Source organism: Schistosoma haematobium, chromosome ZW (genome assembly GCF_000699445.3).
Source record: "Schistosoma haematobium chromosome ZW, whole genome shotgun sequence".
In the NCBI taxonomy this organism is placed as follows: domain Eukaryota; kingdom Metazoa; phylum Platyhelminthes; class Trematoda; order Strigeidida; family Schistosomatidae; genus Schistosoma; species Schistosoma haematobium.
In genome coordinates this window covers 34,902,906-34,926,503 of record NC_067195.1, presented here as the reverse complement: position 1 = coordinate 34,926,503, position 23,598 = coordinate 34,902,906, and the positions used below count along the sequence as shown (strand labels likewise).

Below are 23,598 nucleotides of genomic sequence, written 5' to 3'. Positions count from 1 at the left end.
AATGTCATTGTTTCCTGAAAAAGTTGTCTTTAATTTGACGATACAAACGACAGTTACATATGATTAAGCCAGCAGAAATTATTTTAAAAACGTTAGCTACTTAGTTTTAATATAGTAGTTTAATGTAGAATGCATTATATTAAAGATTTTAAAATTTACAAAAACTTAGAAGAGTAATCGAAATGCTCGATATTATTAACATTGTTTCTCTTGATAAACATGGAAGTAATAATTTTGATTTCTGAAATAAGAATAAGATATACTTACGCAAGATATAGACATTCAACTTAGGTTATACACACCATTTGAATGAATGCAGAGAAACTGATTGACGATTAAGAAACAGGTAATGATTTCTATCTCATATGTATAGTAACAGTTAAAGTCAAAAGAGAAAACAAATAAACTTCAGTGTGTTAAAATAGAATACTTGCCATCCGATAATTAATACTTTTTAATATGGCACTGTATGTGTACTTATTTATATTTGTGATTGTGCGTTAATTGTTTCGTAACATACGAAGGTCACTTCCGCAGTAATGCTTCAAACTCAGGTTGTTAATACGTTAGTTGATGCCTTTTTTAGCGATTGGTGATTGCAAATAACTCTTTCAAGAAAGTCATTGTTACAGTTTTGATCAATGAATGTTGAAATATTAGTATTTTCACCATGTGAATTCGCTGAGTTCGTCTGAGATGGAAATGATGTACGGATTAGTGATGGTCTTTCATAACCTAGCGAGTCAACACCACCACCAGTTTCCATTAACCAATAAGCTGTTAGACTCCGGTTATTGGTTGACCCACTACCACTATGAGGCATAGTGTCTACCATACTGGTTGATTTTGAATTAAATGATTTAGAATGTAGTGGTTTACTGTGTGCATGGTTGTAATTAAACGGAACTAGATGACTCCCTCTTTGATCACTGTTATTAGCATCGGTGGTACTGAGGGAATTGAACTTATTACTGTGATTACCACTCTTATCATGAAAACCCAAAGTTTTGTAAGAATTTACTTTCATGCCATTTTGATCGCGTAATAAGGTGTCTAAGCAAAAGTTTGAACTTGGTGGTTGGATTTGGTTTTGTCGATGTTGCAGAATCGCATTTGTTGAGTTTGTCGTTTTATCAATTCTGTTCTCCGTATTACCTTGTATTGACCGCGACTTCAGCTTAACCGAGGCTTGTCTATTACTTTCAGTACCGTTCGATGTAGTCGCCAATGTCGTCTGTTCCGTGGATGGATCAGACATTGAACATTCATAAGCACCAGCCAGTGGGGCAGTTGATGAGGTGTAAATCCGGTTCTCCATTCGAGACTCCCGGTAGTTGAACTTATTCATACTAATGCCTTCAACACCAGGTGTTACAATGTAACCACGAGTAGCTGTTTCTGCATACGAACGGCTTTTTGTATGAAATGCCGATGGCTTCAAGTCTTTAGAATTGTTGGATGATAGTAGAAGTTGTTTACTGGAACTCATTCCTTGGGATAGATTGGTCTCATTAATTAGCGATGAATCCATGTCGCTTACTGGGCGTCCACCATCTAGAGATGTCCTACGTTGACAGTTATTAGAAAGCATGCAAAGTGATAAATCATTTGATTCGTGATGTGGTTTGTTGGAACCATACATGGATGCTTGTTGTCCTGATCTACCTATATGACAAAATAATAATCAGTGGTTAATATTTTTTGGTTGTCACAAGTTTAGGCGTGGAAAGCTGTATTTGTTCTAACTCTGAAGTCTTATCATTAGATACATAAAAGGGAACCAGAAATTCTGTTAATTATTCTTAACCTTCCACAATCTGTTTAGCCATACAATTTTTGGTGGGCTCAGGTATGGGTTATAATGAATTTGAAGAGCTATTAATTTTCTGATATTTTTTTTTGAAATTACAACCCGATAAAAGTGTCTTTGACTCCAATAAAACCTTAAGATAAATAGGCCATGTTAATTCCATTGAGAATAAGATATTTTTACACTGACTTAAACCATCTACAAATTAAGAACAGGTGAAAAGTTGCAAAATGAAATCAAGAAAAGACTATCTACACATTCGGAGATCGAAAGGGGTAGTAAAAATATCTATTTATGAAGGTAAATATGACGTGATAACCGAATCCTGATACTACAGAATAATGCGATGAGATTTGGTAAGTTTGTTTTAGATAAATGTTTAGTCGAATTCCTAACTTAGTATAATGACACTTCGGATCTTCACCCACGGTTTTTGACTAAATAAAATACTGCTTGTATTGCTTTCTGTAGTACAAAATATAGAATAATTAAATGATGTTTCAAGCACTTTTAAAATGTTTTAAGTCATACCTTGTAAACTTTTGGGCAGAGGCAACGATACAACAAATGGTTGAGAGAAGGGGCTTTGATTATTTTGTGAAGCCATAATGAATTCATCCATCTTTTTGCATAACTGTCCAAATGTTGGTCTCATTTCTGTGAATCGACTCCAACATTGTAGTAGTTGATTATAACTGAAGGTAAACAGATAGTAATTGTTTTATTAGGCTTCTGTACAAAATAATTGAATAAATAGTGTGTTATGGTATTGCAATTGCGTTTCAAAAGTATTTCATTTATCTATCAAGACTTCATTTGCGTGGTAGGTAAAAATAATAAAAAAACTCATTGTTCAAGTCTAAAATGGTAAAAGTCACTTTTGGCCTATCGGGACCTTTGAAGTATCTTCGAGAAAAGGAATTATATTTTTATTATGACTTCAATTATATGAGCTCTACAAATCCAGCAGATATTACTAAATTAATGGTTATACTATGGTTGTGAAGCTATCTAAAATACTGATAGTTCATGAACTACTCGATTAATATCATTTTCTTTAGTTAAACCTTTTTGAAATATCTAAAACACTTAGCACCTTTTTCACGCAGCTTATTTAACTGCAAATGTTAATAATATTATTAAAGACTACTTGCAGCTATGCGTTTCTTGAACTCTACTTTTCTGCTATAATGTGAGTGTTCGTATAGCATCTAAAACAATACAACAAAGTGGAAAAATGAGCACCATGAACTGAATGTCAATCACGTTGTGACTGCCTTACAAGGAGACTCATGATTGGACGTTTAAATGGAAATTTATGCCGAAATGTGCTGAATATTACAAAGAATACTGTTTTATTTGATGTGCTTCACAAATGTGTACATACTGTTTCCGATGAAGGTTTCAGTGCTCATCATGGAAATTTCTTTCCCAGGGTGTGAAAGAGTGACATATCAGTTTTGACACCATCTTTCGTTCCAAAATGTATAACATATAAGCGTAAAGATTAATTCATTCACTTGTTAGCATATATATATCTAATAATAATACTATGATTAAGGACAATAATGTTATGGATGCAGAATAATATACCAATCATTATCATGTTAAGTCTAATGATGTCCTTGGACGTTAAATGAACATTTCCTATTGGCCGCTATTTATTTCACTCGTTAAATATTGTACAGATGTTGTTTTCTATTTTTATGGTACGATGTGGTCTGTTTGGTTAGTATATAAATAGAGTATGTCTAAAATATAATAATTCATAGCTCAGAGGCTGTGACTTGCGTTCTAGACTCAACTGGCTGGGCTAGGCAGGGAAGCGGGACCAATCAGAACCCTAGGCCGTTCATTACGTGTTTACGTGCCACTGATTCGATCGATAAAACGCTGCTTATCAAAACCTGCAGTCACACGTTACAACAAATACAATACAATTTGTGGGGGGGGAATAGTTTATTGCTCAGACCATAAATAACAATAAATTCAACATTTTAAATATTACTCATTCAATTTTTTTATTTTGATCGTCTGGATTATATTCTACTTCTTTGTTAGGACCACTAGGTTTCGTGTTGAAACATTTTCTTTTGATTTCGTTCTCATAGTGAGGCTTGAATGATTAGTATCTAAATATGAGGAACTGGTAATATTATGAACTCGTTAACATCTATCTACATTAAGCTTGAGATACAGTTTCAAGGTTTTAATCAATAACTTGTTGTTGTTTGGACTTACAGTTCTTCTGGACAATTTTCAGGACGTCCCAAAACGTGTCCACCAATAACTAAATTCATGACATCCACATTCGCTCGGCCGTAAAATGGGTCAGCACCTAGGGTTAAAACTTCCCAGCAGGTAACAGCATACGCCCTAAAAGGACAGAAAAAGTTCATAAAAATAAGGTAGTAATAACATTGATTACACGTGGCCTATGATATAAAATAAATTTAATAATATATTCAGAATATTAGGCAAATAATGTAAATCTAATTCAGAATCAGTTAACCGAACGAACTTAGGTTTAATGTCATAAAAATGCAACCACCCTAACACTCAAACATTTGTTTATTTTATTGAAAACTTCAAAGGAAACAGCTAATAAATTATTCTATAGGAAGGTTCTTTACAAATGTGCAACAGTAGATTACTTGTTGAAGTCTTAGGGTTTCAACCATTAGGAAGGTTTTAAACTAGCAATAGTGAATTCTGTTTGAGGAACCGGCCACTGTCAATAAATTTCATACAAACAATGCGGTTCGATGTTGAATACATAAACATATACTTGGCAAATAAGTCACATATGAGAGTAGAAATTTATGTTTACTCTGGTCTTTTCCAGGAACGTAATCAAATGATATTATTGTATCTCCCTAGTCACTTACATTCATTTGACTAAAAGATTTATTTCTATTTTGTATATTTTATATGGAATATTTGGATTTATTCGTGATCACGCGACAAAATTTTAATGTAGGGCAGTCAAACTGGTGTATAGTTTACTTGAACCACTGTGAAACTAAAATCTCACCCGAAAATGTTCTGTTAAAAACACTTAATTGGGATTCACAAGTTGTTTACCTTGTTTGGTAGGGAACTAAAGTTGTATAAGTACATTAATAGTATTTTTCGAGAAATCAGTCACTATTATATCCATAAGTTACGAGTTTCAATATCACAAAATCGTTTTACATTTAATATCACTCAACGTCTATAACTGGAACATGGTTTGGTTTTCTTAGTAAATTTTCTGGTGTAGTGACTTGTTTCTATAAACTTCTGCCAACATATTATTTAATGTAGTTCACTGTTGTTTTTTAAGCTTATATCACTATGTAAACAAAGCTAACTTTATCACTTTAATATCATATGACGTCTGTTTTATTTATAATTTCTTATGCAAAAGAGAAATGTTACCAAACAAGCTTTTCAAACAATGAAATATGGTGAAAATTACTATTTTGATGTACACACTTCGAGTATTTATAATCTAATGGATAGATTAAGAAGGATCACTTCAAACTCTACATATGGTAGTAGAATTTTTACTATAAGGCTATAAACTCTAGTTGAAAAATTCTTTTCATTGGACATTGTACTGTTGTAGCTAGATTTCAGTTTGTATAGTTCAAGAAAGGTTATTTTGATGAAAGTTCGGCTTGATTAATGTCAGTCATTCTTATTATAAAAATTTTATAGATGAAATGCGTTTACATTATCCAAGAACTTGTAATCTGCATGAAAATATATGGATGCTTTTTAAAATTATTCTTCATAACGTGTGCAATCGCTAGTAAGAACTCCGGAATATTTCTTAGGATTACCATTATATGTAATAAGTGACAAACTTTTGCGAAACTTGTATATTCGTTAAATAAATTTTAAGACAACCTATTGAAGCTAATTTTTCTTCACAAGATGCTTTCAAATGAAGAGTTTAGCTATTCTTTGCTGAAAATGTTGAAAAAAAACACAGAATACGGTCAAGAATAATAACAATCAATCAGAATGGACTACTCTAGTTGTTTGCCAAACAAAATTATTTACTCTGAAGAAGTAGCTTGCATTAAGTCACAAAACATGCGAAATAAAAAATTTTTACTGATTGGGTTATAATAAAAAATATATTTATTATTAAATGATAGAATAGAATTAATAATGTAAAATCCAGTTTGTGTGCTCAATACGGCGAATGTAGTCAGGGTAGATTATAAATGAAAATAAATTTGTGTATAGTAATTAGTGAGTGAATAATCTTATTTATTCCTCCTTAAGGAAATATAAGTTAACAACCCGTTAAACATTTGACTCTGATGTATATGTATGTCGATACAACGTAAACGTTAGATGTATTAATATATCAATTACATACTGACAATTATGTTTAACTGGACTATAAAAACAGTTCTATAGTAAGAGAAATAATGATAAACTGCTAGTTTATATATAACTTATCTGTATCTATATATTTGTTTATATATCCATTTAAAAGATAAGCAAATTCAGTGTATGTCGAGTTTACGTTTTTCTATGCGTTGATTAGCAACATAACTATATAGGTGTTTGTATGCAAACAAGTCCAAATACAAACTCTCGTGAAAACGAACATTGATAATTAATTACTATACGTGTTACATCTTATTGTAACAAAAGTGTACATTTTGTGATTTTCTGTCTAAATTTTTTGCTTCTAGAACTGACAAAACCGTTCACACAAACAAAGAAAAACATTAATTACATATGATTAAATAGTTTTTCCACTGGTTTTTTCGTTTCAAAATATTCTTAGAAATTTTTACTAAATCAATTTAATCATCATTTTCAGCTAGTATCAAATTGTGACGCCTGACTGATTGTATAGACTGTAGTACAGTAACAGATATGACTAAGTTTCAAGTTAAGATATTTAATCAGCTTTTGAGTGTTATTATCTCACTTGATGATATACAAATGGTTTTTGTCCTCTTTAAATAATGTTATTATATGCAATAAATCAAATCAAAGACTGGACTGATATCAACTTTAAAGTAGTAGATTATTTGTCCTATGTTTTTTTCAACTATAGACAATCGCTTCATAGTTTATTAAGAGAACATTCGAATACAGACTTTATGAGTAGAGACCGGAGGTACCTAATCTATCTACCTAAATAGATACATATACTGGAACATTTAACTAAAAATCAATTTTAAGAAGACTCATTTAATAAGAAAGTTTCAGAACTAAATAATGTACAAAATGCCAATACATAAAAACGATGAATCGAAAGTAAAAAGGAGAAGAATTAACATGTCAAGCGGATAACTCTAAAATTTTCTATAAACATGTTTAGCAGAATTTTACAATGTGAACAACATCTCACACGTATCTACGTCCATTTGAAATAAATCTAATCACACTTATTGTTTATCTACAGAGATCCGGGAAAGTTTGTTAAAGAGATTGCAACAAGAAATAGGTTTGTGTGTACATATGACACTTTAAAGGTATTCCGTTTTCGATTATTAGGTTTATTCACGCGATTAGGCAAAGAACTTCACTCAGTCTTATCTAACCACGTATTTAACCATTGATATATATATATATATATATATATATATATATATATATATATATATATTGTAAATTTAAGTAATGTTTATTGTAGCTAGTGGATTACATTTTGGAACAAATAATTGTTTCTATTACTTTTTAATGGATAGATGGATGTATGGTGCTCAATATTGCAAAATTATTTTTTTAAACGGTACATACTGATGATCACATTTCATAGTAATTATCCACTTTTACTATTATGCATATAGAGGCCTATCTAAAAAGTTTATTTCATGAGATCTGACGCCTATTAACTAATGACTTCTAGTAGTGTTCGTTGTTAATCAGAACAGGAGTAGCTAAATAAACTATGGAGTTAAGAAATGATTGAACCATTTTACAGCATCGTATGTTATTAACAAGTAAGGAAATGTCGTATGTGTGATAATAAAAGATAAGGGTAAGTTCTAAACTTCACACCAGCAAATATTATTTAAAATTCTACATATCTTTTAGCATAGAGATTATTAGACATAAGACACATTCCAGTAATCACTGAAAGTATGCCGAAAACTGCACGGGATTTTTCGCGATGGTAACTGTTAATTGTTTAATATTATACCTCTGTTGCAGGATTTTCTAATAGTGAACATGGTTAACACATACTTAATCGAACGCATAAAACTCCTAGTAAAATTACTTGCTATGGCTGAAATTCGTTCAGAAATATAGATCATACCACTGGTTACAACTCTATATCGGTAGAGGGTCATTCATAACTTGGTTTTAAGAAAAGATACGGTAGATAGATATTCCTATTTAAGAGTAAATTGAACGCTTTTTCTTTAATTGCAAAAGGTCAATTTACTGTTCTTCATACCGATATTGATTCCATGATATATCTATCAAATTCATAAGATCCCGATTAGACTTATAAGGCAAATTCATACATTACAATTCTAACTGACATTCCAACCATGTTTCTTCCGGCAAGTTGGAGATATTTTTTTAATCGACAGATGGTATTTTAACGGAAAAAGTATTAGAGTGTCATTTAGGTGAATTTTCTTGTCACCTTCTTTTTAACTTTCCATAAGAGTTTAGAGTGGATCAACTTACTAGAATCCGCCTAAATATTTTTCATGTATATGGAATACCAATATAGGGTTTTAGAAGGGGAGAACTACTTCCACTGAAATCGTTTAGAAATATGCTAAGAAAAATTCCGCTTTCGAATTAAGATGGAAGCTTCTTTATTGAATTTTAAGGAAACTAAACATTTCTCATAATTTCAGAACAATTTAGCCTCCTCTCATAATTCATCTTATTGGCAGACTTATTCTAATGATTAAAATGATATAGGTTTGTTTCTTGATTGAAAAACATGGACCGCTTCATTCTGAAAGGAACAAAGTGTTTTCCACCAAGTGTTGGGCAGAAGCATCAATATTTCCAAAAGAAATAAAGTGTTCGGTCATTGCACAATATACACTGTGTGTGATATTTACAAGCATGCGTAAATTCGTTTTATGTTCAGTGTTTATTTGTTCAGAGGTGAACTTTAGATAGATAAACAGTATCACTTAATTCAATGCACCAATATGCCACACGTCACACGAAATAATTTGAACATCCTTACATAGCAACGTATTACCTGTCAGAATCTGATAATTATCAACCTACAGATTGAGTTGCAATAATATCTAATCATTTCAGATAGCTAATTCAACTTTATTTATAACTAATTAAGACTGAATTATTCTTTTTATGTAAGCGAAAGACAAAACTTCTTAACCTGTGTCGTCAAAAGCAGCATATTTACGTCAGATTTATCTAAAAATTAGAATATAGAATGTGAGTTGTACATGAGGGTATTTCAGTGTTAGTTAATAATATCCATTATGTGTCTTTGTGATGCTCATTATCTACAGATAAGTATATAAAATTATAGACGTATGGTCTGTAAAATAACTTAAAAGACCTCGGACAACTTCGGAACAAACACCTTGTGTAATTAAAAGAAACATGTTATCCGGAATCACAGATGTATTAGTAGTACACTGAAGCCTGGATATAAGTATGTTAGATGAAGCTAAAACACCAGTGTTTAATTCACACAGAGAGAAGATATTCTTTTCTAACAGAACACTTATATAAATATTTTTTAGTGTATTGAACCATCATATTGCTTAGGTAAGCAAGCATGAAGCTATTTACCCACCTGTTATCAAATTAAGAACGATTCTTGGATAACTCCTACTGAGGCATTCTGTGAAAGGCTTAGAGAAATGAAAACAATTATAGATTTTTTTACATCGAGATTTTACCCAGTAGCTATAATACTAAACGCGGTGATCAATAGGGAAATATTTGCTTACCTTACAGAAGTCCTTTTAAATATTTTTGCCTCTTCTTTCCTTTGGAATTAAATTGACACGTTTTCTTACTATAGACTTCTGTTAGACATAAAGTCACGTCATAGAAACTAATTGGTCAATGTAATCGCTGTATAGGTTTGAATACTGAAAAAGTTCTATTTTCTCACCATTCAGTTAGCAAACCGTCATCTGATATAAAACTGTGCATAATCAACAGACAGGAATACAATTTACTAGCCAGTATATGAGTCTCCTTATTCATTTGTGAATTATTTTGATCAGGAACAAGTTTATGAGTAAAATAATCCTTCCAACAATGTTTACTATCTACCTTAAGCATAATCTATCACATCCAAATAATTCTGATATAAAACAACTTAAAGTAATGATTTATTGAAAAATCTGGAAACCTGTTGTTGAGATTGTATAAAACATTGATTTACCAAAAGTTGTTTGTAATTACTGAACTTTAATAGAAACCTATTTTCCTTCCCTCATTTGTTTTGCACCCAAAACGATCAATAAATTCTGGAAATTCTTTTACTAAAATGTTATCTATCATTTTAGTTTACGTGTCTTCCTGTGCCTAACTGTTTATTGAATTTAGATTATTATATTGTTGTTTTCATTAATTTTCCTAATTTTTCATGCCTTGTACTTATTAAAGCGTCAAATGAAAGGTACATTTAATGGTTTATCATAAGTGTTTTGCCTTTGTTTGTTAAAATATTCACAAACAGAAGCATAAATCAGTAAATTATGCATTTATAATCAGAGCATTGGTTACTTGTATATTATGGTATCGAATACAAAACACAATGAATGTTTTGATTGTGGAGTTTAAAAACAAAATAACTCCCACTTTGTTCATTTGGATAGATATAAGCTGAAGCAAAAGTGCTGGTAATAAATGTAGATGAGTAGATAATTTCAGAGTTACAGCTATCGAAAGAACAAGCAGCATGAAAATCTCAGGTATTGATTTTTCTCTACGAGACACTCACTTGAATAAATGTTAATCTTAATGTAGTGTATGATGAATGACTCCTTGGGAGAGATTATAATCCTTATTACAAAGCCTCTATTCGTTAACTACTCGGTTGACATTTTGTCATGTCAATTATTGCCTCTTGAGAAAAAAGAATATTTATCTTTTCTAAATGAATAAAAAATATTAAAACTACTTCTTTAGGCTTTAGAACTGAATTTCGAAACTTGTAATTCATACTGCTGTATAATGATTTTGTTAGATTTTATTGAGCTTCCCTAGTACCATTTAAAAAATATGTGTAATATAAACCAAAAAGTGTAGTGGTAGCTGATACTAAACATTTTCCACTTACCAAACATCAGATTTTGTTGTGAATAAACCATCACGAATAGCTTCTGGCGACATCCATCTCACAGGTAATTTGGGTTCATTGCGCTTACGGTAGTAATCATTTTTATAAATATCTCGTGCTAGTCCGAAATCACACAATTTGACTATACGTCCACTTGAATGATTATGACTCACTAAACAGTTTCGTGCTGCAATGTCTCTGAAGAAAGAGATTATATGCATTAATAAGTAATAGTTTAATACAATATCATTGCGGAAATCGATATAATTGCATGTCTCAGTCTTATAAGGTCGAATAGGACATAATAAATTATCGGGAATGAAGTTGGTTTTCCTCATTAATAAGTAGAAATTGTCGGACACATGGTTAGAAATCGGAATAGGCAGAGATCTGAGATTAGCACAACTGCCAAATTGTCATTAGGTTACAAGTGTATTAAAATTAATTAGTAGCTAGCAGTGGAACTCAGAACATTCTTTTCGTTCTACATGTGACTTGTCAGCTGAGTATCGTATCTGGATCTCAGAGCCGAGGATTACACTGATATTAAGACACGGCATTTTGGGCTTCAAACATTAACCCTCTATCCATTTAGCTATTGAGTCCAGATAGCTATCAGATTGTGCTACAGCTATGAATTTAGTTTATTCAACTCTAATAAAATCTTAATTTTTAGCTTGAAAGAGCAAATCAGCCATCGAGAACAATAACTTTCTCATAATTAGCAAAATCTTGTAATGCGTAACACATTTAATTCAACTTGTCAAATTTGAATAGCCATAAGCTGACTAAGTGGATGAATAACTGTCGCATAATACTGATTACCAAACAACAGAAGATTCATTGAGTCTCTCAATAAGGCAAAACGAAACAGTGATGCTAAATGAGTGTTAGAAAAATGTATGTACATTACTAGTCAAAGATTGGTGTCATTTAGAAAATAAGTGAGCGAATTCATTTATCTTGGTGACTTGTCGAAATTTCATGACAAATGTGGAATAGCTCAGACATAGTAATTCTTTAAAATTCAGCTCTGATTAAATTTTGTACTAAATTGGTAAATTCAAATCACTGCATATATATCAGCCTTCACGATGAGACTAGAGAAGTTCAGATGCTATAGTACCATAATTTTGACTGCAACCCCAGGTTTATAAACCAGTTGAGTTCATTACTATCTATAGGATCAAAGATAAAACTGTTGATCCAAGAGATTTTCCTCATTTTTCAACTATTGTTAATATTTCAAACATTATGTTCCTGTATAACCTATCAGAATCCAGTCAAACATTTAAAATCTCTCGTATAATGGCGAAGAAACATGGAATGATGAAAGTATCTTATTCATTCATCTTTATAATGAACCAGAAATTTCACAAATTTAAATATTGTATTCGGAAGTTGAATAGCTGAAAAGTTTTGAATTTTTTTCACATGTAAATTATTGTTTCGATTTTAGAGTCATAGTTGAACACCTAACGTCCAGTTGTTAAGGAATTTTAATGAGAAAAACGATAACACTGTAAAACTTGTAGAAAGTCATGCCATCAATAGTAAAAGTCGGAACAAGTCTTTTTATATTTTCTCTGTTCTTATATCCATCTTGTTGCTTTTTATTCTTGGTACTTCTTGACTTGAGAAGAGTTTATTAACATGGGTCAAAAAATGTTTTTTCCCAGATCCTGAACTGTTTCACATGTCAGTTTATTTCGTTTTCATTAGTTGGATATATGGTTTAAGGAAAACATCGTGACAAAGATAAAATTTCTAGGAACCATAGGGATTGTTTTGTCAAGAAGAGGTGTGTTCAAGATGTCAGATATACATATTTCTATAAACAGGAACTTTTCATTTACATGCTGTTACTCTAGTACAAATATTTTTTTGTTTTTCAGTTTGAAGTCTTCATCATTTTTACGGAATATTTTCAAGTGAAAATAACTCAATTTATTTGCCTCAAGTATTATTTTTTTAGGTGATTGTGTTATAAGTTACTTCTTATATTCCTTGTTCCAGAAGATTGCGGAAACTGATCACGTTCCTTGGTAAATAGTATCTTAGGATTTTTTAAACCTTTCCTTTTTATAGTTTGCAGGGACTTTAATCGATCAGTTTGAAGCTAATTTCTTACTCTTGTTTCAGATTGGGTCTTTAAAGTACAATTAGTGCATCATCAAAGAAAAGAAAGAAAATGTTCCCTAGTTACTCTATGCTTTAGGAACACATTGTATGCATCGTAGCCCCATAGTTACATTATTACTAGGCTTTGAAAAAGAGCTCCAGTTAAGCAGTAGAATGTTTCCAAAATATAGATATTTTTACGTTGATTAACATCCAAATTTCTTTATGAGGAAAATTTAACTATAAAACAGTTACTGGAAATATCTAGACACCTCAGATATCTATTTCAGATCTGTGATAACTAACAGTTGACAAAGGTAAAGCCAACGATAAAGCTCCCTCTAAATAGTCACTGAATTATAGGATGCAGAGATACTCGTAGGCGTTTGGAGTTAGCTAACAATATATAATATAGATATCTTTCGAATTAATTCCTACTAGTATGTAGAGTTGCCGTACCTAGAAATATTACTTAAGTGACTACGATGTAGCATAATTTATGTTTACCACTGAGTTGGGTTTAGTGGAATAGCTTATGAATCCCAGTAACGAGTTTTACATTTGATAACAACAAAATAATAGACACGTACGGTTTATAACGTATTGTGTTGCCCAATCATGATCTGACAATTTTCAAAACGAATGAATATTCACTCATATAGTAGATATGTTAAGGAATTTAAATTGCACTTAAAATGTCTCAATTTGTATCAAGCCATTAATTTTGCACTACGACTTTACACGAGAATGTTCATTAACAGCAGATTGTAGTATAAGATCATCAACTGTGATATTATCAGTAGTCCTAACACAATTTATTTGTTTCACTAAGCCTTCTGTTATCAAGTCATATATGTCACAGGAATATTTCATAAACACTTTTACGCTGAACCAAGTAGCAGATTTTTCCTTGAAATCATGAAAGAAATGTTTAGGATACTGACCGCAAACACACTTGTTTATTCATTTTCTAAAACAGTAAGTTCTAGTATCAACCCAGTAGTAAAGTCATAATGTTCATAATAAGTAGATCTGCATAAAAATAAGGAGTGGAATTCTTACCTATGGACAAAGTGTTGCTCTTCAAGATAACGGCATCCATGACATATATCTCTCATTATAGTGACTAGTGAAGGTAGATCTAACTGTGCTGTCAATGTAATAACGTTTGAAGCACTTGGCGTTCCACCAGCCGGCGCCGTACTAGTTGTGCTCGTGTTTACTGACGAGCCATCAGAACCTCCTGTTCTTCCAGCAGCGGCACAGATAGCTGCAGCAGCAAAAACATTCGCAGCTATATCAGGTGCAATTCTTGGCCGTGAACGGTGAAGATAATCTCTTAAATTGCCCTGATCCATCATTTCTAGGACAAGACATTGTTGTCCAGGTGAGTCAAATGACACACCGAAGAATCGTACAATATTTGTATGTTGATATTTGTGCATAAGTGTCGCTTCACGTTTAAATTCAGCTTCAGTTAGTGATTTACAATTTCGTACCTGATTTAAGTGAGAGCGAAAAATTTGTTATTATATCTTTTCACTGTTTAAATTGTTAGCTTATGATAAGTGGAATATATTTTATCATACTTTCTTCACAATACCCACGGAATAAGATGATAAGCTTCACTGTACATTAAAGCTATTTTGCCCTTGATATGAAAATAGAAGATTCATAGTTGAACAAATTTCTGAAAAACCCTATTCGTTTGTATTTTTAACCATAGCATTAATCATAAAATTTATCGAACTCGACTTAGAATATTAGGCCTTGAACCTAGTTGGCAATAGTGAGTTTGACGTCAGATCTTATTATTTTTGATCAACCCAAAAAATTGCCATCATTTGAATATAACCAACTAAGCATTTAAAAACCGAGTAAAATGGACTATAAATGATTAAACCCCCTAAAAACAAGATCAGAATAAGATATGAAGTTAAGAAACGTCAAGGATAATCAGCAAGTTGCGTCAACAAATTTAGAGGAAGAACAGAATCAAATTATGATATTGACAAAGTTATGTACTACTAGTTTGACTTCAGTTTAAAATCTGCTTTTAATCCTGGTTCGAACGGTTGGAGTAATAATGATAATTTCTTAGAGTGGTGAATGTCTGATAATCGAATTTGTACCTATTATACCTACAATAAACTATTTGTTAATTGAAAAATACTATTTCTAGATGAGGTTAAAAGTCATGTTACGTAGGGCTGTGGTTAATAATGTTCAGATGCATCAGTAGTAAATATTTTGATTGCATCGCTAAGTGACATTGGTCCTAGTCCCTGGAGAAAGATATTTTTCAGGTTTGGAGATACTCTCTGTTAGTGAAAGAGAATAAATATGCTATCAAACAGTGAAATTTATTGGCTTAATGTCCATTTTTTAATAGCAAAGCTTTTTGGTTATCGTATAAATGTGATTGACAGACTTTATTCAGTACCAAAGGGTAGACTGAATGAGAAAAAGCTTCTACCCAGGGGTCTATTAACGATCACGATCGTATGAATTCCAGATGATGTTGTCGATCTTCTCAGGTACTCCATAGTGTCGAAATTTCCAGAATGTTCTTTTATCCATACCGTCTAACGCTTTCCCATAGTCAAGGAAGTTGATGCATAGTGACGAATCCCATTCAATTGATTGTTCAACGATGATTCATAATGTCGCGACTTGGTCTGTGCGTTTTTTTAGTAAGGTTGTTTTCTACGGGATAGGGTTTACGACCCCCAGCTCAACCCCCCTCCCTTACCCGAGCTTGCGACTGGCAGTAGCCCTAGAAGAGCTACAGGCGGAGTTTCGAATAATTCAGTAGAGACTAATTTTCCGAATTATTTTGGTTTGCTATTAGTGACCTCTGAGTTTCCATAGTGATGAAGGCTAAGTACAATGTGTAATAGTCTAATTATCACAGTTTATTGAGTTTTCTTTAATCAGGTTTCCTTTTGTGCATTTCAATTCAAGTATTGAAAGTAAAAATCGATAAAGTCACATTCTTCTATGTAAACATATCAAACAGTCAAGAAACTGACTGGGATTTTTTCCCATTTATATTAGCAAATAGACGCGCAAATGTGTAGCCTTGTGCGTACATGTTTATCTGTACATATACTAAATTTCTATGTGGAAAAAGTGGACACATACCTGAAAGTATACAAGTACGTTAAAATATGTACAACTGTTAGATTGAACAAAAGTTTTAAAATATAAACAATTGGTGAACTTATCGATAGATATACTAGTTGCAGTAAGAAAAGATATTATTTATGTAAAACGGGTTATTTTACAGGGAAGTAAGTTTTTTCATTAAAAACATGTCAAAAATCTAAATGTACTGATGTTTTGAAGAGAAATGGCAAAATTTTTGTATTAAATATAGGTAACAGATAAAACAAAAAAAATAAATGGGAACAGACAGCCTTGATAGCAGACACAATAATAGTGGCTCAAAGTATAGAAAGATTGATATAAGTTGAGAGATGTTACTTAGAGTCTAATACTTCTATAAAACTCTTCTTTTTTGAACTGTTCTAAGTAACGTTTCATCAAGTATAAAGAGTATTAGGTATTTTCCTGACTCGTTTATTTACTTATGTTCTCAAACTAGAAATCAATTTCGAATATTGAATTCAATTAAAGAATTTATAGTTCCTGAGTCTGTAAAGTAAACTATACATACAGTTATTAACTGAACAGAATGAGAGGTATCCAAAATTTGGCTTCAGGTTAGTATGTATTGGATTTTAAACAATAACTTCCTAATCTTGTTTTTACCAAATGACTTTTTAATTTACGAAAGTTGTATTGAAAACTGCCAAAGATAAGAATATGGTGCTTAAATTATCCCCAAGTTTATTGATACTCTGTTGACTGATACTTTATAGTTATAGGCAATCGCTACAATTACTTCATTTCAAATCTCTTTAATAGCCCAATATTAAAGCTGTGTTGATCTAAAGTCGATCTTCAGATACTGAAAAAGTATTTATACCACTTAACTTCAGCGAAGCAAAACTAATCCTTCAATGTACACAAAATTTATGCATTCATATACGTCAGTTTATTTTATAATTTATAGCATTCTATTCGTCAACAATACTGAGTTAGTTTTAGGGGGACACTGTTTATTCATATGCTATACTTTAACGGTATGCTTAGTTATTTTCAACCTAATTTAAGATTTAATGAAAAAAAATGTGGAAGGAAGGATGTATGATCAACCTAAACAAAATCAGTAACCTACTTTTAGTGCAACCTTTTCAAATCGTTCCCCATTCGCATCACGAACATGAAGCCAACCTTCCCACACTTTACCAAATGCTCCACACCCAATATAACGTAGAAAACGTATATTTGCTGCTGGTATCTGTGGGACTTGTTCAAAGTTGTTAAGATCAGGTTTACTAATGCCGTATAATGAATTAACTTCTTGATTCCATAATGGCTCAAGAGTAGCTAAATCAAGCGGTAAACCACTTGTCGTTAAATCACTACCTAGTCCCAGGATGGATGAACCATTCCCACTGCTTGAATGTAAACGTCTTGCTGGATTGAAACTAATAAAAAATGAGTGTTTGTTAGATTTTCCATCTCTGTGACGACCTGGAAACAAAACATAAAATAAACTAGCTTGTGTAAGCCTAATTTAATTGATATTTTGAGACTAAATTAGCACTACTATACAGAGTAGTCTATCATGATTATCGTTAGACAAGTTCTAATCAAAATTAACATTCTAGGCAGTATACTAGTTAGAGATACTCAGTTTTAAAAAATAGAGCATCATGGCTCCAAATTTCAGCAAAGCTCTATTTAAGATATTGTATTGCATAATATTAAATTGTATTATTTTTAAACAATATGCATCATGATATCATCTCGGAAATTAAATCCAAAGATATTAATAGTGAAAAGAACCTTTGATTTCACTGACTGAATTTAACGAAATAACTAGGACAGATTGAACAATTTCTATTCCAGTTTTCATATTTTTATCAGTTTCCAAGGTGCTTTATTGTTTCATTTACATACTTTGATAAAATATAAGTCCTAATGTGACTTTGGTTAATCATTATCTTTGTATTATATTCTTTTTATTAAAAAAAAGTTTTTCTTTCGAGTAACAAATGTTCATTATTTTTATCTATTTAATAAATTTGGAATGTAGAAACAGTTAAATGAAGGTGGTTAACTAACCGTATTAAACTAAAATGCTTATCTCTCTTCCTCATAATTCAAGATACTTCCTGTTTTTATTTAATACCCATTTGTTATTTTGCTTGTCTGGGACCTGATAACACTAGAAATTGTCTGATTGAATGAAAAAAATAGTCTAAGACAAAAGAATTTCATTCGGAATTTCTATTCAGTGTCCATATTTTATCTTCTTGAATTTGTATTTTACTTTTCTTAGGTATGAACTGTGTTATCTAAGTCACTGTGCCGGTATTATTTAGAGATATTTGTAAATACTTTTAATCAACCTAAACATTTGAAGCAAAAAGAAGTGACTAAATTTACAAAATGCTTATTTATTATTTGCTTTACAGTACTAACATTTGATTCAGTGATCTGAATGAAAGTGTTTGACTTAAAGAATCTAATTTCAATTGATATTGGATTAATAACCAAATTCTAATTAATGATGACTTGAGTCTGCACATCAGAGTCTCTTTTTCATTAAACAAATATTGATCTATAATGTTAGCTGAGTTAAAAATCTACGGGAATAACTGACCTCTATATGCATGAGAATTACCTACAATTTTACACCATATTTTGGTTAATAAAACGAAAATTTCTAAATAGATTCTAATTGGTGTTTACAGTTAGATTAGTCTAAGCTTTTCTTAATTATTCTGATCAATCAATTATGCTGAAATCAATCATTAAAAGTATATCTTCTTGTAAATCACAATTAATGGTTTATTAATTTGCTGAGAAATAAATCAAAGTTGTTTACTTGTAGGATGAGATAAAATCGAGTTCAAACAGTAAGACAACTATCTTTACAGAGTTATCCATAAATTATGAATATTAAAAAGCTCATTAAACATATGAAGTTCAATTACTGATATCGTTTTATTGAAGTGACATTTCATGGGGAACCCTGAACTTTTTTCAAAGACTGATATAACGCATTATGTTTTATTACTGATTTATACTTAAGCAAGATTTCTTTTGGTATTCCTTATATGTAATGTGATTTTAATTGTGAATATTTTTTACTTAGAAGAAAACATAAACGACAACTATTTGAATAGGGAACTATTGTAATACCTTGGTTTATATGGCTATGTACTTAGATTGTGGTCACTCACCATTTCAATGTCCTGATAGTAGTTTCACATTTAAGATCACATTGTTGTTTGTTAAAATATGGCAACCTGATATGTTCGAAAATAAGAACAAACCTTGGTAGATAATTCATTGTAACGTGTACTTGTCAACGTATTCTTCCAAAATGCAATACGCTTAATTTCAAATGATTTAGTGCTGGTGTTTTTTACAGGTTATCTCTCTCCCCCCCCCAAACAACAACGAAATTTATGCCGTTATATATTCAACACTGCTCGTTGGATGTATAAGAAACAAATCAAGGGTCAATGATTGCATTAATTACAAAACTAATCTGTTCATAATAGAATGCATCAGAATTATCTGTAAGGTTCTTTAGTTAGTAAGAGTAAGATTTAACCGACTTGGTAAATACATTTTTAGAATTATTTCGTATGCCTGTTTGACTAAGGCTGAAGGATTTTGTGTTGATTTAAGTAATTTTCTAAACACAAACTCATAGTTTTTGTAAATTACTTTTAAGATCATTCCTTTGATATTTTCACTTCGTAATTTATGCTTCAATGTCTTTTAAATCATGAGCCATAGTTTAGACTATGATCACCATTCATTCTATTGAAAAAAATGACTGAAATATTACTTACTTTAAGACTGAATTCTCTGATCATCTGGTGAATAATTTTAAAGTATAACTCAAAAGTATTCCTATTACTTCTTCTTACTCAATAGTACATTTACCACTCATTACTTATAAACTTACTGACTTCCAGTCAACATTTCAGTTACAGAGTACAATCTCGTAAGAAACGCATGACTCCATAGATGTAAGCCATAAGAGTCATATATGTATGAAGCTTGTTAGTATGTTTTTTTTTCTTTTCATTTCGATAAAACTTTTCTGATAAAATCATAACTAAATAATTTCTTTTTGCTATGTTACCAGTTAAGATAAAATAGCCTATTGTATAGAATTTACTTTCCATTTGATAAATTAAATGAATTTAAGCATTTTACCAATCAAAGGTAATTTATTACTTACGTCGATAAATCAGTAATACAATTAGGAATAGGAATAAGAGTAGCAAAGCAACGGAGAGCAGACTGTAGGTCAATAAGCTGGTCACTTGATTCAGAGGTTGAAATAAGGATGAATAAACCTTAATTGTAACAAAAAATAAAACGAAGACTATGAAATATACCTGAAGCATGAAAAGTACACTTGAAATAAGTTCGATAATTTTGACTAAACGAAAACAGTCCTTTCAAATATTGTATGTAAACTTATTTAATTATGGCATAGTACATATTAAGGAGGATGTTTTTATTTTGACTATTATTTACCGCCTGAATAATGAAAAAAACTATCTTAGGCTTTAAACCGATACATCCAGACATCAGTTATACAAATACTCAATTGATTTTATTGAAGAAAACAGTTTCCTTAATCAGTTAGTTTCCATATTCTGTAAGCTGATAGGTTCACCAGTGAAGCTTTTATTGTATTTCTCAGTGAAATAATCAATTGCGAACCTAGGAAGTTTACTTTGAACTGTTGTATTCGCTCTTTTGCTGGTCGAACAACTGGATCCATATTTCCTTATCATTTCTATGTTCAAAACTATTTATATGCTCCAGTTATTGAGAGGATATTTAGTGATGTTTAACTGTAATTGATGTTTACACAAATAATGACAAAAAAGGTCAGTCACACCGTGTACGTTTGTGTTTTACACATTTAATTAATTACGTTTAGAAAATTATATTTGATTCATGTTCCTTTGACAGTATATCCTTTAGTTGGATAGTAAAAACTGGACAGATCTTGTTCGTTTTTAAGCTGAACGTATTTCAGTGATCCCCGATAATTTGATTGTAATATTTGAGATATTTATTATATGGGATGATAAAATCCGTCCGTTACCTTCGATTATAGTTTTTGGGCTAAATGTTCTCGACAGTCCGCTTGATAGTTCTTTTTGAGTGCACACTCCTCACGAAGATAATCATTAGACATATTTCGGTACTTTTCTGCAAAGCACATTTCTGTCGAATACTATATATTTTCTAAATAGTAGTCTTAAATAAATTTTATGAGCAGTTTAATTATTGCTACTATAGCTGAAGATTTGGTTATTATGAGTACACTTGTTCTATACTAACCCTCGGATTTTCCTGCATTGGTCGTCAGCAGTTTTCGTTCGATTTCTTCCTTAATTCAAACATTTTATTGCCAATAAGCGTTATTAATAAAGTTGTGAATGTTTTCCAATTCTTTTTATTTAGAAGTGATAAATATACTTTGTTATTAGTAAATCGAAAACTTCTGTTAAACGACTAGACTATAATTTATGGACGAACAGAACGGAAGCCAGTGAGCGATTTCATGGTCACGGCACTTATTTCAGTATATAATGCTCACTTACGACCGGTTTACAGGGGATTTCAAGTAGGACGTCATAGTTGAGTGGCTAAAACACACGGGATTACTGAGAAGTTCCTTTATTTGTTATTACGGTATTCTAATGACTGCTAGGCATTGTAAAGACTATCATTGAGACGTTGTATGTCTATGTAATATATGTTGGAGAAAAACATCTACTAGAACGAGGACTTTTTCCGCTTGATCCTGATTGACACTAATACAGATTAAAATAATTGTTGCAAGCCGAATAATAAAAGCACCAGTTACATTGGCTGAAACCTGAAGATTCGGCAGTTCAGTGGTATGATTACTGTCGAGATACATGTGCAATGAAAATAACAAGCTTCCATCAGTCGTTTAAAGGAATCAGAAAAGTTTTAGAAATCGACGAAACGGTCCCTAGAAAACGCAAGTTCAATAGAGGAAGAAGTGTTATAGAAGACTGAGTAAGTAGAACTTCGTTAAACATAATTAGGAGGTCCGTCTTATATATGATAGATCATGTCAAAAAGACACTTCCAGTGCCTGAGAAACTGACGAGCTACAACTATGATACCAATTATACGAGATTATATGCGACCGAGTACTACGATATACCTGGATGACTAGAGAGCATATCGATGTTTATCTAGACTTGCTTATGGGTATCTTATCGTCGCTTTGTAGATCGCACCACGGGAGTACACACCAATAATATAAAAGCAATGCGACATAAAGCAATTCATCAGAAATTATTAGGGAACCATCAACAGTTAAACCTTTAACAACAAAGTGGGCAGAAATAGAAAGTATTCGTCCTACAATTTTTTATAAGAGTTAAGGCTAATGAACATAATGGTCAAGCAAAGTGTCGATTTAATTCATATCTATTTTACATTTTTCTATATCTTCTGTAAAGAAGAACACCGTTTCAGAAAATACTTGTCCACATTACAGTTGTGTGATATATTTCTAATATTTTACGAAATAATTATAACGCCATTTGCAGTAAATATATCTTAAAATTAGTAGTCACATATTAGGATGATATATCTCGCTGTCTGAAATTCCTGCTATTGTTTATATTAATGAGTCCAATTTCATTTTGTAAAATTTTAGGCGAATTGGAAATAACATAAGTGGTTTTAACAAACTGACATTCCTTGAGTTAGACGTTAACTTCGTTAAAGTTTTGTTAACATACTAGACAATAATATGGGAAGCTAAGAAAGCACAATAATTGTGACAACCTCTCATGATCACTTTAAATGCTATTGATCACATTCACACTGTTTGAACGTCGATTCGAATTGAATTTTACAGGATCTTTAATACATTTCATCCTTTTTAATTATAGGTAATCTGTACTAACATTTAGATGCAGTCAGTAACTTACTTTATCGCTGTTTGCATTGTTCCGTTTAAGAGATATGTCATTAGTGAGTACTCTTCAATAATTCAAAAATATAACAAAATATATATTTAGTGCTAATATATTTTATGGCTGTCAGTTTGTATTTAAAACTATTTTCAGGTAGTTGCCTATGTTTGTGAACTTCAGTAGTAAGCCGTGCGGTCATATATTTAGTGAAACGCGAACTTTACTAGTTGATGAAAGATTTTAGGGATCTTTTCATGACATTTTTTTCGAGTACGCAAAATGTAGAATGCAGATATCACCCTTTACTTGCAAACTTACGGATAATACTA

At 31.4% G+C, this 23,598-nt stretch overlaps 1 protein-coding gene across 1 annotated transcript; it reads right to left on the bottom strand.

Annotated features, from left to right (window-relative positions):
• Nucleotides 1–10: 10 nt before the first annotated feature.
• ROS1 (DNA glycosylase/AP lyase ros1) lies at nt 11–20,611 on the bottom strand (the record flags this gene model as incomplete). Its single annotated transcript, XM_051218729.1, has 7 exons — nt 11–1,665; nt 2,342–2,505; nt 4,052–4,186; nt 11,070–11,267; nt 14,253–14,689; nt 17,434–17,792; nt 20,527–20,611. Coding segments are annotated over 7 exons (2,493 nt in total), but the record flags the coding sequence as incomplete, so codon positions are not given.
• Nucleotides 20,612–23,598: the final 2,987 nt, after the last annotated feature.